Source organism: Saccopteryx leptura, chromosome 6 (assembly GCF_036850995.1).
Source record: "Saccopteryx leptura isolate mSacLep1 chromosome 6, mSacLep1_pri_phased_curated, whole genome shotgun sequence".
Taxonomy (NCBI): domain Eukaryota; kingdom Metazoa; phylum Chordata; class Mammalia; order Chiroptera; family Emballonuridae; genus Saccopteryx; species Saccopteryx leptura.
The window spans coordinates 31,822,878-31,836,698 of record NC_089508.1 but is presented as its reverse complement, the minus strand read 5'-3'; the positions used below and the strand labels follow the sequence as shown (position 1 = coordinate 31,836,698).

Below are 13,821 nucleotides of genomic sequence, written 5' to 3'. Positions count from 1 at the left end.
TCCTGGCATTCCAAGTCAACACTTTATCCACTTCCTCACTGCAAGTCAAGCTCAAATTTTTTACAAGATACAATATAATTATTTTCCAGTAATATAATTATTTTGTTTTATTTTTTATTTTTTTAAAGAGACAGAGAGAGAGTCAGAGAGAGGGATTGACAGGGACAGACAGACAGGAACCGAGAGATGAGAAGCATCAATCATTTGTTTCTCATTGTGCATTGCGACACCTTAGTTGTTCATTGATTGCTTTCTCATATGTGCCACTACCAGTGAGGCTCCACTCTTTTTTGATCACACGCCCTATTGGGAAAAAACATATACATGCACAGTCTACTGATTTACTATGTACATTATGAAATACAGGACTAAAATTATAGAAAAATTTAAAATATGAGATTTAAGGTAAACGTATATCAATCAGTATTTTCTTTCATATCCCAGTGGATCAGCTTGAATTTTGCTGGGAGTGATTATTCTACTGTAGAGATCAATAAGCTGGTATACTAGGAAACATTCAGACCATGACTAACTAGACAATTAAGTTTTTGTTCTTGGCTTTATAGCTAAGAAAGAATTATGGGTGGCAATTGTTTGCTAAACTTGTCTGATAATAAAAGTTCCTTGGGGGGGTACATCTTAAAAGTATAGTTTCCTGGCCCCCAACATAGATTGCAGAATCAGAACCTTTAGGGAAAAGGTCTGGGAATATCTCTAACAAATTGCCAAATAATTTTTAATAGACAAGCTTGGAAAACATTAGGGTAAAGGAGAGAATTGCTTAAGGCAGTGGTTGGCAAACTCATTAGTCAGCAGAGCCAAATATCAACAGTACAACGATTGAAATTTTTTTTGAGAGCCAAATTTTTTAAACTTAAACTATATAGGTAGGTACATTCATTATTGAGGTAGTACCCGCACGTGGTATTTTGTGGAAGAGCTACACTCAAGGGGCCAAAGAGCCGCATGTGGCTCGCGAGCCGCAGTTTGACAACCAGAGGTTTAAGGTACTTTTTATAACCATTTTATTGAAATACAACGCACATACCATATTTCAGATATAATTTTTAAGGTTTACTGTGTGTTGGGTCCCATTTCTTTATTTTCAGTTTTTCTGATTTTGGCTCAGAGTACTTTTTTTGGATTTATTTGAAAATAGATACAATGTACTTTATAAACCTGCTTTTCCAAAAATAAGCATTCCTGTCTCTTTAACCTTTCATCAGGGATTACTCTCCAGCCCTATGCCATCATTTAAAATGAATTTTAGCCTGACCAGGCGGTGGCGCAGTGGATAGAGCGTCGGACTGGGATGCGGAAGACCCAGGGCTCATCTGGTTTGGGCAAAAAAAAGCTCACCAGCTTGAGCCCAAGGTCGCTGGCTCGAGCAAGGAGTTACTCGGTCTGCTGAAGGCCCACGGTCAAGGCACATATGAGAAAGCAATCAATGAACAACTAAGGTGTCGCAATGCGCAACGAGAAACAAATGATTGATGCTTCTCATTTCTCCGTTCCTGTCTATCTGTCCCTGTCAATCCTTCTCTCTGACTCTCTCTCTGTCTCTGTAAAAAAATAAAAAATAAAATATAATGAATTTTATTATCCTTATATATTTTTACAATTAGTCTTCTTAATGTGCACCTCTATGACTTTTGACAAATGCATGGAATCATGTTATTGCTTCAAAATATAGAAGAGTTCCATCACACAAAATTCTCTCCTGCTGCCCTTTTGTAGTCAAACCTGATCTCTTCTCTGACCCTATAGTGTAACCTTTTCCAAACGTCATTTAAATAAATTCTTGTAAGGCCCTGGCCGGTTGGCTCAGCGGTAGAGCGTCGGCCTGGCGTGCAGGAGTCCCGGGTTCGATTCCTGGCCAGGGCACACAGGAGAAGCGCCCATCTGCTTCTCCACCCCTCCCCCTCTCCTTCCTCTCTGTCTCTCTCTTCCCCTCCTGCAGCCGAGGCTCCACTGGAGCAAAGATGGCCCGGGCGCTGGGGATGGCTCTGTGGCCTCTGCCTCAGGCGCTAGAATGGCTCTGGATGCAACAGAGCGATGCCCCAGAGGGGCAGAAGATCACCCCCTGGTGGGCATGCCGGGTGGACCCCGGTCGGGCGCATGCGAGAGTCTGACTGCCTCCCCGTTTCCAGCTTCGGAAAGATGAAAAAAATAAAATAAAATAAAAAATAAATTCTTGTAGTCTTTGGGTGTGGCTTCTTTCACTTGGCATAATGCACTTGAGATTTACCATATTGCTTATTTCTGAGGAGTATTCCATTGTTTGGATAACTTTTGTGTATTCCTTCACTAGTCAAAAGATATATGGGTTGTTTCCAGTTTTGGTGATTATGAATAAAGTCACCATAAACATTTGTGTATACACTTTTGTGTGAACATGAGCTTTTTTTTTTTTTGCTTTGTTAGAGAGAGAGAGAGAGAGAGAGAGAGAAACAGGAAGGAAGAGAGATGAGAAGCATCAACTTGTAGTTGTGGCACTTGAGTTGTTCATTGATTGCTTCTCATATGTGCCTTGACCTGGGGGCTACAGCTGAGCCAGTGACCCCTTACTCAAGCCAGCATCCTTGAGCTTCAAGCCAGCAACCTTTGGGTTCAAGCCAGCAACAATGGGATCATGTCAGTGGTCCCACGCTCAAGCCAGTGACCTTGGTGTTTCGACCCTGGGACCTCAGCATCCTGGATTGCCACTCTACTTACTGCGCCACCACCAGTCAGGCTAAACAGGAGATTTTATTTTTCTTGTGTAAGTACTGATAAGTGGAATTGCTAGGGTTATATGGTATATGTGTGTTTAACTTCATAAAAAATTGCCAAGCATTTCCAAAGTGTACCATTTTGCATTCCCATCAGTAATGTTTGAGAGTTCTAGTTGGTTCTCTACATTGCTAGCACTGGATATTATCTGTTTTGGTTGTGTTTTTTTTAAGTTTTAATTTTTATATTGATTTGAGAGAGAGAGAAAGAGAGAGAAGCATCAATTCCTTGTTTCACTTAGTTGTTCCATTTAGTGTGGACTCATTGATTGCTTCTCGTACATGCCCTGACCTGGGGTTGAGCCCATGGCTGCTGGTATGCTGGGTTGATGCTTTATCCACTAAGCTACCCAGCCAGGGCCCATTTTAGTTTTTTATTCTAGTCATTCTAATAGGTGAGCAGTGGTATCTCAATGTGGTTTTAATTTGCAATTTCCAAATTGGTAATGAAGTTGAACATTTTTTCCTGTGCTTGGTTGCCACTATTATGTCTTAGGCAATATCAAATCTTTTGCTCATTTTTTAAATTGAATTTTCTTCTTAAGTAGTTTGGAGAGTTCTTTATATACTCTGGATACAAATTCTTTATCAGATGTGTGATCTGTCAGTATTTTCTCCTAGTCTGTGGCTTATCTTTTCTTTCTGTTAATAGCCTCTTTCACTGAGTAGTGTTTAAATTCGATGAAGTCCAATTTATCAGTTCTTTCTTTCATGAATTGTGCTTTTTGTGTTATATCTAAAAACTTGCTGAACCTAAGTTCGCAAAGATTCCTTGTCTTGTTTTCTCTAGAAGTTTTATTTTTTAATGTTTATTTTATTGACTTTAGAAAGAGAGGAAGGGAGAGAGAGAGTGAGAGAGACAGGAACACTGTTCTGTTCCTGTGTGTGCCCTGACCAGGGTTGAACTGGCAACCTCTGTGCTTCAGGATGACACTGTAACCAACTGATTATCTGGCCAGGGCTAGAAGTCATCTATCTATCTATCTATATCTATATCTATTTATCTCTCTCTCTCCTCTCTCTCTCTCTCTCTCTCTCTCTCTCTCTCTCTCTCTCTCTATATATATATATATATATATATATATATATATATATATATATTAGTGAAAGGAGGGGAGATAGTGAGACAGACTCCTGCATGTGCCCCGACCAGGATCCACCCAGCAACACCTGTCTTGGGCTGATGCTTGAGAACCGACCTATTTTTATCACCTGAAGCTGAAGTGCTCGAACCAGCTGAGCTATCCTCAGCACCCAAGCCACACTCGAACCAATTGAGCCACTGGCTGCAGGAAGGAAGAGAAAAACAGAGGGAAGAGAGAAGGGGAGAGAAGCGGATGGTTGCTTCTCCTATGTGCCCTGACCAGGAATCGAACTGAGGATGTCCATATGGTGGGCTGACGCTCTATCCACTGAGCCGCTGGCCAGAGCCCAGGCTAGAAGTTTTATAATTTTAGATTTTACATTTAGATCTATTAATTCATTTTGAGTTAATTTTGAATTCAGAGTGAAGGTTCATTTTTTGCATATGGATAGATGCCCTATAGTTTTAACACCATTTGTTGAAAAGACTGTTTTCCCTCTATTAAATTGTTTTTGCACCTTTGTCAAAAATCAGTTGACTATATTTGTGTTGGTCTATTTTTAGACTGTTTTGTTCTATTGATTTATATTGTCTATGCTTTGCCAATACTACATTGTCTGGAAGACTGTAGCATTATAGAAAATCTTGAAATCAGATAGTGGAGTTTTCTAACTTTGATCTTATTTTTCAAAATTGTTTTTGTTAATCTAATTCCTTTGCCTTTCTGTAAAATTTTTGGAATGAGCTTGTCAATATCTACAAAAAATCATGCTGGGATTCTGATTCAGATTGAATTGAATCTGTAAATTAATTTGGGGAGAATTGACATCTTATTGTGTTTTCCAGTCCATGAACACAATACTGTATATCTCTCCATTTATTTAGGTCTTCTTTGATTAGTCAGTGTTACAGTTTTTAACATACAGATCTATAGATATTTTGTTAGATTTATATCTAAATATTTCATGTTTTTAGTGCAGTTGTCAATGATACTTTAAAACTTTTTTTATTTCTAGTATTCTAGTATTTAGAAATTTGCTAAACTCACTTATTACTTATAAAAGATTTTTGTAGATTCTTTGAGATTTGCTGCATAAATAATCATGTCATCTATGAATAGAGGCAGCTTAATGTTTTTCTTTCTAATATGCTTTTTTTCCCCTTATTGCATGATTGTATTATCCATTATGAGATTGCTTAGAAATGAAATTGAATAATTTTGCCTTATTCTCATTCAGTCTTTGATCATTGTCTATGATATTAGATGTAGTTTTTTATTTTTTATAGATTCAACTTTAGGTTAAAGAAATATATTTTTTTAATTCCTATTTTCCTGAGAGTTTTTATCTTTTTTTTATTTTTTTGTGAGAGAGATGGAGGGGTAGTCAGGGACAGAGAAATGAGAAGAATCAACTTGTAGTTTTGGCACCTTCGTTCTTCATTGATTGCTTTCTCATATGTGCCTTAACAGGGGTCAAGGGGAGCTAAGCAGAGTGAGTGACCCCTTGCTCAAGCCAGCAACCTTGGGCTTCAAGCCAGTGACCATGGGGTCATGTCTGCGATCCCGCGCTAAAGCCAGATGATTCCGCAGTCAAGCTGGTGACCCTGGGGTTTCAAACCTGTGTCCTTAGCATCCCAAGCTGACGTTCTACCCACTGTACCATCTCCTGGTCAGGCGAGAGAGTTGTTATCTTAAATGGATGTTGCCAAATGCATTTTTTTGTCTGCTAGTGTGGTGAAAATTACAGTGATTTTCAAATGTAGAACTAGACTACATATACTACCCTCCCCAGCTCATTCCCATTTCCCATTTGTTTATGTCAGGGGTCCCCAAACTACGGCCCATGGGCCGCATGTGGCCCCTGAGGCCATTTATCCAGCCCTTACCGCACTTCCAGAGGGGCACCTCTTTCATTGGTGGTCAGTGAGAGGAGCATAGTTCCTATTGAAATACTGGTCAATTTGTTGATTTAAATTTACTTTCTTTATTTTAAATATTGTATTTGTTCCCGTTTTGTTTTTTTACTTTAAAATAAGATATGTGCAGTGTGCATAGGGATTTTTTGTTCATAGTATTTTTTATAGTCCAGCCCTCCAACGGTCTGAGGGACAGTGAACTAGCCCCCTGTGTAAAAAGTTTTGGGACCCCTGGTTTATGTATTATCCTTTTATATGTTGCCAGATTTAGTGTGCTAATCCTGTTGAGGGTTTTATTTAATTTTTTATTTATTGCTTTTGAGGGGGGAGAGAAACATTGATTTGTTCTACTTATTTAGAAGTTTATCAGTTTTATTTTTTTCAAAGAACTTTATTTTATTTTTTGTTTGTTTTTTAGTGGAGGGATAGAGAGAGGGACAGATAGGGACAGACAGACAGGAAAGGAGAGACATAAGAAGCATCAGTTCTTCGTTGTGGCACTTTAGTTGTTCATTGACTGCTTTCTCATATGTGCCTTGACGGGGGTGAGGGGCTACAGCAGAGCAAGTGACCCATTGCTCAAGCTAGCAACCTTTGGGCTCAAGCCAGCAACCATGGCCCTGGCCGGTTGGCTCAGTGGTAGAGCATCGGCCTGGCGTGCAGGAATCCCGGGTTCGATTCCCGGTCAGGGCACACAGGAGAAGCACCCATCTGCTTTTCCACCCCTCCCCCTCTCCTTCCTCTCTGTCTCTCTCTTCCCCTCCTGCAGCCAAAGCTCCATTGGAGCAAAGTTGGCCCAGGCGCTGAAGATGGCTCTGTGGCCTCTGCCTCAGGCGCTAGAATGGCTCTGGTTGCAACAGAGCAATGCCCCAGATGGGCAGAGCATAGCCCCCTGGTGGGCGTGCCAGGTGGACTCTGGTCAGGCGCATACAGGAGTCTGTCTGACTGCCTCCCCGTTTCCAACTTCAGAAAAATACACACACACCAAAAAAAAGACAGCAACCATGAGGTCATGTCTACGATCCGATGTTCAAGCCAGCGACCGTGCACTCAAGCTGGTGGGCCCACACTCAAGCTTGATGAGCCTGCACTCAAGCCGGCGACCTCTGGGTTTCGAACCTGGGTTCTCCGCGTCCCAGTCTGACACTTTATCTACTGTGCCACCGCCTAGTCAGGTGGATCATGTTTTTTAAATCTAATTTACAATCTCTTTATTCTAATTGGTGTTTAGCAGGCACTGGCAAACTTTTTCTGTGAGGAGTCGTATAGTAAAGTTTTTAGACTTTGTCAGCCATGTGATATCTTTGGTACTGTTCAACTCTGCCCTTGTAGCTAACTAACTTCACTGGCTCTTTCCTCTCTCATCTCTGCTGTGCTATTGAGCTCATCCAGGGAACTTACTGTTTAAGTTACTATATTTTTCCATTTTAAAATTTGTTTTATTTCTTTTTGTATTTTCTATTTCTCTACTGAGGACACCTATTCATTTGAAGTGTGTTTACTTCAGAGAGCATAGTTACAGGTGCTTTAAAGTGTTGAGTATTCTGAGTCATACTGGTGTTGGGTTGCTTATTTTTTCCCTTGGTAATTGGTCATATTCTCCTTTTTCTTTGTATGTCAAGTTATTTTGGATTGTATTCTGGACACTTTGAATATTATAATTTGAGACTCTGGAACCTCCCAAAATCCTCTGGAGAACGTTTATTTCTTTCATTTTTAGCAGGCAGTTAACCTGTTTGGGTTCAGACTGTCAGTCAGTTCTGTGTGGCCTTTTTTGGGTGATGGTTCTGATTTTAGTTCAGTTTTCAAAGGCTTTGAGATGCTGCTTTAGGTGTGTCATGTCCCTGCAGAGTTCAGGAGTGAGTGAGTCTCAGACTTGTGTCATTTATACACAGGATTAGAGGGAACATCCCCCTCCCCACCTCTTTCCAGTATTTCTCTCCTATTCTCTGACTCCCAGGGAACCCCGACTAGGTCCTCTAGCCAGAAAGAAGTTTTAGCTACCTGTTCTGTCACTGCATGGGTCCATGGAACTTGTTCTGCCCTCAGGGCAAAGTGACAGGAGAAAAGAGAACAGAATAACTGAATTTCCCTCCACACTTTTCAGACTACTCGGGCCATTTCCCCAGTTACTGTGGCCAGAAAGACAGGATTTTTCTTGGGCTTTCAACTGCCTGTGTTACAGCAATGCAGTTCTGCAACTGGGGCCGCCTTCAAGTCAGGGCTGGGCAAGAAAAAAGCGGGTGGGGGGGGACTTCCCTCCACACCAATAGCTATCAGCAGCCCTTTTTCTGGTCCTTTGGCCAGTAGTATAGGGTTTCTTTTGAAGGTTTTGCTGCCCTATCTCCTCTTGATATTTTTTACTTTTTTGTAGTCTTCAGGTAGTTTGATGTTTTTCGAACAAAGTTTTTGTCTTAAGCAGTACATGATTGTAGCCCTAGTGGATTTACTCCATTTTGGCCAGCACTAGAAGTCCCCGTCATACTTTATAAAAAGTAAATATTAATGTTCTACTTCTTAAAAATTTTTTGAGCCTGACCTGTGGTGGCACAGTGGATAAAGTGTCGACCTGGAACACTGGGGTCACTGGTTTAAAACTCTGGGCTTGCCTGGTCAAGGCACATATGGGAGTTGATGCTTCCTGTTCCTCTCCTCTCCTCTTCTCTCTCTCTCTTTCTCTCTCTCTCTCTCTCTCTCTCTCTTTCTCTCTCTCTCTCTCCCCCCTCCCCTCCTCTAAAAATGAATAGATAAAATAAAAAAAAATTTTTTTAAGGTAGCTCAACCATACATGTTAGCTCATATAAACTAAACTGTCTCCAAATTTTCTACATTTCTCTTCATGCTGATGAGCTTAGTCACAACCATTTTAGTTTCTGCTAATTTACCTCCCCTTCCCTTTTTTTTTTTTTCTTTCTTTTTTTTTTTTGTATTTTTCTGAAGCTGGAAACGGGGAGAGACAGTCAGACAGACTCCCGCACGCGCCCGACTGGGATCCACCTGGCACGCCCACCAGGGGTGACGCTCTGCCCACCAGGGGGCGATGCTCTGCCCCTCCGGGGCGTCGCTCTGCGGTGACCAGAGCCACTCTAGCGCCTGGGGCAGAGGCCAAGGAGCCATCCCCAGCGCCCGGGCCATCTTTGCTCCAATGGAGCTTTGGCTGCGGGAGGGGAAGAGAGAGACAGAGAGGAAGGAGGGGGGTGGGGATGGAGAAGCAAATGGGCGCTTCTCCTATGTGCCCTGGCCGGGAATCAAACCCCGGTGCCCCGCACGCCAGGCCGACACTCTACCGCTGAGCCAACCGGCCAGGGCCTCTCTTTCTTTATTTGTAGATCAAACCAACTTTTTTCTATACTTCATGGGAAGAGTTTATTTATATTACAAGCATATGATTTAGTTCTTCTGTGGTCCTTGCAATTATGGTAATTAACAGACATTTTTCAGAGCTCAGTATACCATGTTAAGTAAGTGCTCTGATACTTTAATAAGCACTATAAATACTAATTAATGTAGAAGGACTCTTACATGTTCTTCTATAATTACAGCTCTAAAATTACTGGAATTAGGTGATTATCCGCATTCATGTGAAAAAACTGTCTTTCTATAGGAACAAGTTTTAAGAACACAGCTTGTGAATACTGCAGTGCTTGTTACTGTGAACTAAAATTTGATACCGTCATAATTCTTTGGAACATGTTTAGGAAAGCAGGCTATTGGGTCAAAGATCTAAATATAAATGTGATGTATTCATAACTAGGTAATCCTTGAAACTGCTGTCATCAGGAATGGTTCACTATAGATTTCCCACTAACTTCTCCAGGAATGCCACATATCAGATTCTTTATTTTTTCTTTTTTAGAGAGAGAGAGAGAGAAATAGGAAGGGAGAGAGATGAGAAGCATCACCTCATAATTGTATCACTTTAGTTGATCATTGATTGCTTCTCTTATGTGCCTTGAGGGGTCGGGGGAGGCCCCAAGCCAAGCCAGTGACCCCTTTCTCAAGCAAGTGACCTTGGGACTCAAGCCAGTGACTTTGGGATCATGTTGATGATCAGTCAAGCCAGTGACCCTGTGATCTAGCTGGTGAGCCTGTGTTCAAGCCAGAGACCTTGAGATTTCAAGCCTGGGACCTCAGCATCCCAGGTCACTGCTCTGTCCACTGCACCACCACCAGATAGGCTGCATATCAGATTCTTTAGAGAGGTACAGTTACCATCTACAGCTTTGCTCTTTTATTTTGCTTTGTATTTATGTAAAAGGAGTGGGTTATATTTGCAATTCTATTTAATTATTAACTTTTGTCCTATTACTCATTAATAAAAATGGAACTCTTTAAGACTCTTGTTGCCTGACCAGGTGATGGCGCAGTGGATAGAGCGTCGGACTGAGATGCGGAGGACGCAGGTTCGAGACCCCGAGCTCGCCAGCTTGAGCGCGGGCTCATCTGGTTTGAGCAAAGCTCACCAGCTTAGACCCAGGGTTGCTGGCTTGAGCAAGGAGTTACTCGGTCTGCTGAAGGCCCGCGGTCAAGGCACATATGAGAAAGTAATCAATAAACAACTAAGGTGTCACAACGAAAAACTAATGATTGATGCTTCTCATCTCTCTCCATTCCTGTCTGTCCCTATCTGTCCCTCTCTCTGACTCTTGCTGTCTCTGTAAGAAAAAAAACCAAACTCTTGTTATACTCTACTCCAGTGATTTTCAACCTTTTTCTTCTCTTGGCACACATAAAGTAATTGCTAAAGTTCTGTAGCACACCAGAATTTTACTTTCCAATCTGACAAAAAACATATATGTAACTATATAACTTTAATTCATTCACACTGGATGACTATTGTTGTGTTGGCTATTGTCATTTTTTTATTTGACAGTCTAAGGAAAAAGAGATCAGTGCCCTTGACTAAATAGTCAAGTATTGCTTGTTTTGAAAATTCTTGCAGCACACCAGTTGAAAATTACTGTTCTACTCTCAGGATTCTGAAACATGGGCAATTGTGGTCTAATAAGATCTGTCTTCTTTGCCTCTTATTTTCTCTGCTAAAATGTTTGGTGTCTGCGTTTTCCGTGCTCACTCCACTTTCTTTTCTTCAACATTGTTTTATTGCTCAATGTTTACCTGACCAGATATTCAGGTGACATATTTCACATAAAATGTTTAAAAATGATTCTCCCAAATGAATTTCAAGTAATATATAACTATGTTCCAGAACAATTGGTGATCACTTAACACTTTTTTTTTTTTTTGTATTTTTCTGAAGCTGGAAACGGGGAGGCAGTCAGACGCCCACATGCGCCCAACTGGGATCCACCCGGCACGCCCACCAGGGGGCGATGCTCTGCCCATCCGGGGTGTTGCTCTGTTGCGACCAGAGCCATTCTAGCGCCTGAGGCAGAGGCCATGGAGCCATCCCCAGCACCTGGGCCATCTTTGCTCCAATGGAGCCTTGGCTGCGGGAGGGGAAGAGAGAGACAGAGAGGAAGGAGAGGGGGAGGGGTGGAGAAGCAGATGGACACCTCTCCTGTGTGCCCCGGCTGGGAATTGAACCCGGGACTTCCGCACGCCAGGCCGACGCTCTACCACTGAGCCAACCGGCCAGGGCCTTAACACTTATTTTTTTAAAGATTTTATTTATTGATTTGAAAGAGAGAAAGGTTGGGGGGGGGGGGTGAGCATGAAGTATCAACTCATAGCAGTTGCTTCTCATATGTGCCTTGACCTGGCATATGTGCCTGAACCTAGACCTCTGAATTCTAGGTGGACGCTTTATCCACTGCGCCACCACAGTCCAGGCCCCTTAACACATTACGTACCATGTTGACTGGGGATAAATGATGGTGGTGGTTGCAAACCAGTCTGAATGAATGTACTGCTAGAGAACTGGACACATCAGAGTGGCTAAAATAATAAGCTTTGTTATATATTTTTATCACAGTAAAAGAAGTTTTAAAAAGAAAGCTAAGAAAACAAACCAAACATATCTTTCAGGAATTTGAAAAATATATAGGTTTTTTTAAATCTTCTGGTGAACTGTGCTTTGTGCCCCCTCATAAATGACTTAAAGAATTAAAGAAGGGGCCCTAGCCGGTTGGCTCAACGGTAGAGCATTGGCCTGGCATGTGGAAGTCCCGGGTTTGATTCCCAGTCAGGCACACAGGAGAAGCGCCCATCTGCTTCTCCACCCTTCCCCCTCTCCTTCCTCTCTGTCTCTCTCTCCCCTTCCTGCATCCAAGGCTCCATTGGAGCAAAGGCACTGAGGATGGCTCCATGGCCTCCACCTCAGGTGCTAGAATGGCTCTGATTGCAGTGGAGCAACGCCCCAGATGGGCAGAGCTTCCGCCCCTGGTGGGTATGCGGCCTGGATCCCGGTCTGGCGCAGGTCTGGCGCATGCGGGAGTCTGTCGTCGTCGTCGTGCCTCCCCCCCCCCCCCCGCCCGCTTCTCACTACAGAAAAATACAAAAAAAAAAAAAAAAAAAAAAGAATTAAGGAAGGGTGTATCTAGCCTGGCCTTTGGTGGCACAGTGGATAAAACATTGACCTGAACGCTGAGGTCACCGGTTTGAAAACCTGGGCTTGCCTGGTCAGGGCACACATGAGAGTTGATGCTTTCTGCTTCTCCCTACTGTCTCCCTTTCTGTCTCTCTCTCTCTCTCTCCCCTCTCTAAAATGAATAAATTAAAAAAAGAATTAAGGAAGTGTCTAAAATATTACAACAGGCTTATTCAATTTCTTTGATTAAAGGTAAAAATGCTTAATCTAATTATAAATGATAAACGTCTGGTATGTTAGCCTCTATTCATGAAACGGCAAAGAGGGATTCTGGATTCTGGCCTTGAAGCATTTGTAGTTTTTAAGTTTTTTTTGCTTACTGATTGATTTTAGAGAGAGAGAAACCTGTGCTTGTGGTTCCACTTATTTATGCATTTATTGGTTGAGTTTTGTATGTATGTGTCCTTGGGGGGGGGTGTCAAACCCACAACCTTGGTGTATTAGGACAACGCTCTAACCAACTGAGCTACCTGGCCAGGGCTGAAGCATTTATGTTTTGAGTGTCAAATATGTGAATGTAAACTAGTAGTATTACTTGGCTAGGTGTTATTGACCGTAATTGAGAATCTCTCAACAATCATGATCATTCTAGAACTGAATTTACACCGCAGGATGTGCTGCTTTTAAACTGCTCTGCCCTTTCAGTTTCTAGTTAGTGATTGCCCCCTGATATTTTTTAAAGCTAACAGTTTTATATTTAATTTGCTCTTTGCTTGCAATTTTTATATCAATCTAGGTATAAAACTAGATAAATTTGATTATAATTATTTTTGTTACTGCTCTTCATCTGTTTTCATCTGAATAAAACTTACCATGGAGGATTTGAGACTTACTGAGGAGGATTTGGGGATAATATTCCTTGGGATTATGATTACTTTCTTGCTGGTGATTTGCTTTCTAGGTTTTGAGAGTATAGACAGTTAAAAGGTCTGCATGCCAAAAGCAGAATATACTTGGGAATTTTTTCATCAGGAACTTTTAAGTTGAAGGAGTTTATGATTGCAATATAGGAAATGGGTGATTTTTGCAGTAAAGTAAGTAGAGCTTGAAATAAGAATGGAGGCTTCAGTGTGAAAATGTTTTTAGAGGAAAACATTTTTTCTTTATGGTTCATTCTGCTCTAGGAAAACACCACCAAGGGAGTGAAACACAGAATGTGATTGCATCAGACAAAGCAGCAGAAATACCTGCTGCCCATGAACATGAGCACAGCCATGACCACACACAGCTGCATGCCTACATTGGTGTTTCTCTTGTCCTGGGCTTCGTTTTCATGTTGCTGGTGGACCAGATTGGCAGCTCCCATGTGCATTCTACTGATGGTAAGTGATCCCAAGGCTTTCTGGACTGTGCAATAATTTTGCAGTTTAGAAAATCACAAATAATTGAGTAATTTAATGTGTCATTGGCCTGATTTAATGCTAAAACTCTTCTTCAAATTCCCATGAATATTTTATGCAGGTGGGGGATCTACTGACTTGTGACAAAAAAGAATGTCA

The 13,821-nt window shown here is 41.7% G+C and overlaps 1 protein-coding gene across 1 annotated transcript in view; it reads left to right on the top strand.

Moving 5' to 3' along the window:
* Positions 1-13,821, top strand: part of SLC39A9 (solute carrier family 39 member 9) — a 62,727-nt gene that overhangs the window by 33,346 nt on the left and 15,560 nt on the right. The window contains exon 3 of the mRNA XM_066388391.1: positions 13,447-13,644. Coding sequence (XP_066244488.1) covers positions 13,447-13,644 — 198 coding nt within the window. The remainder of the gene's footprint in view (positions 1-13,446; positions 13,645-13,821) is intronic.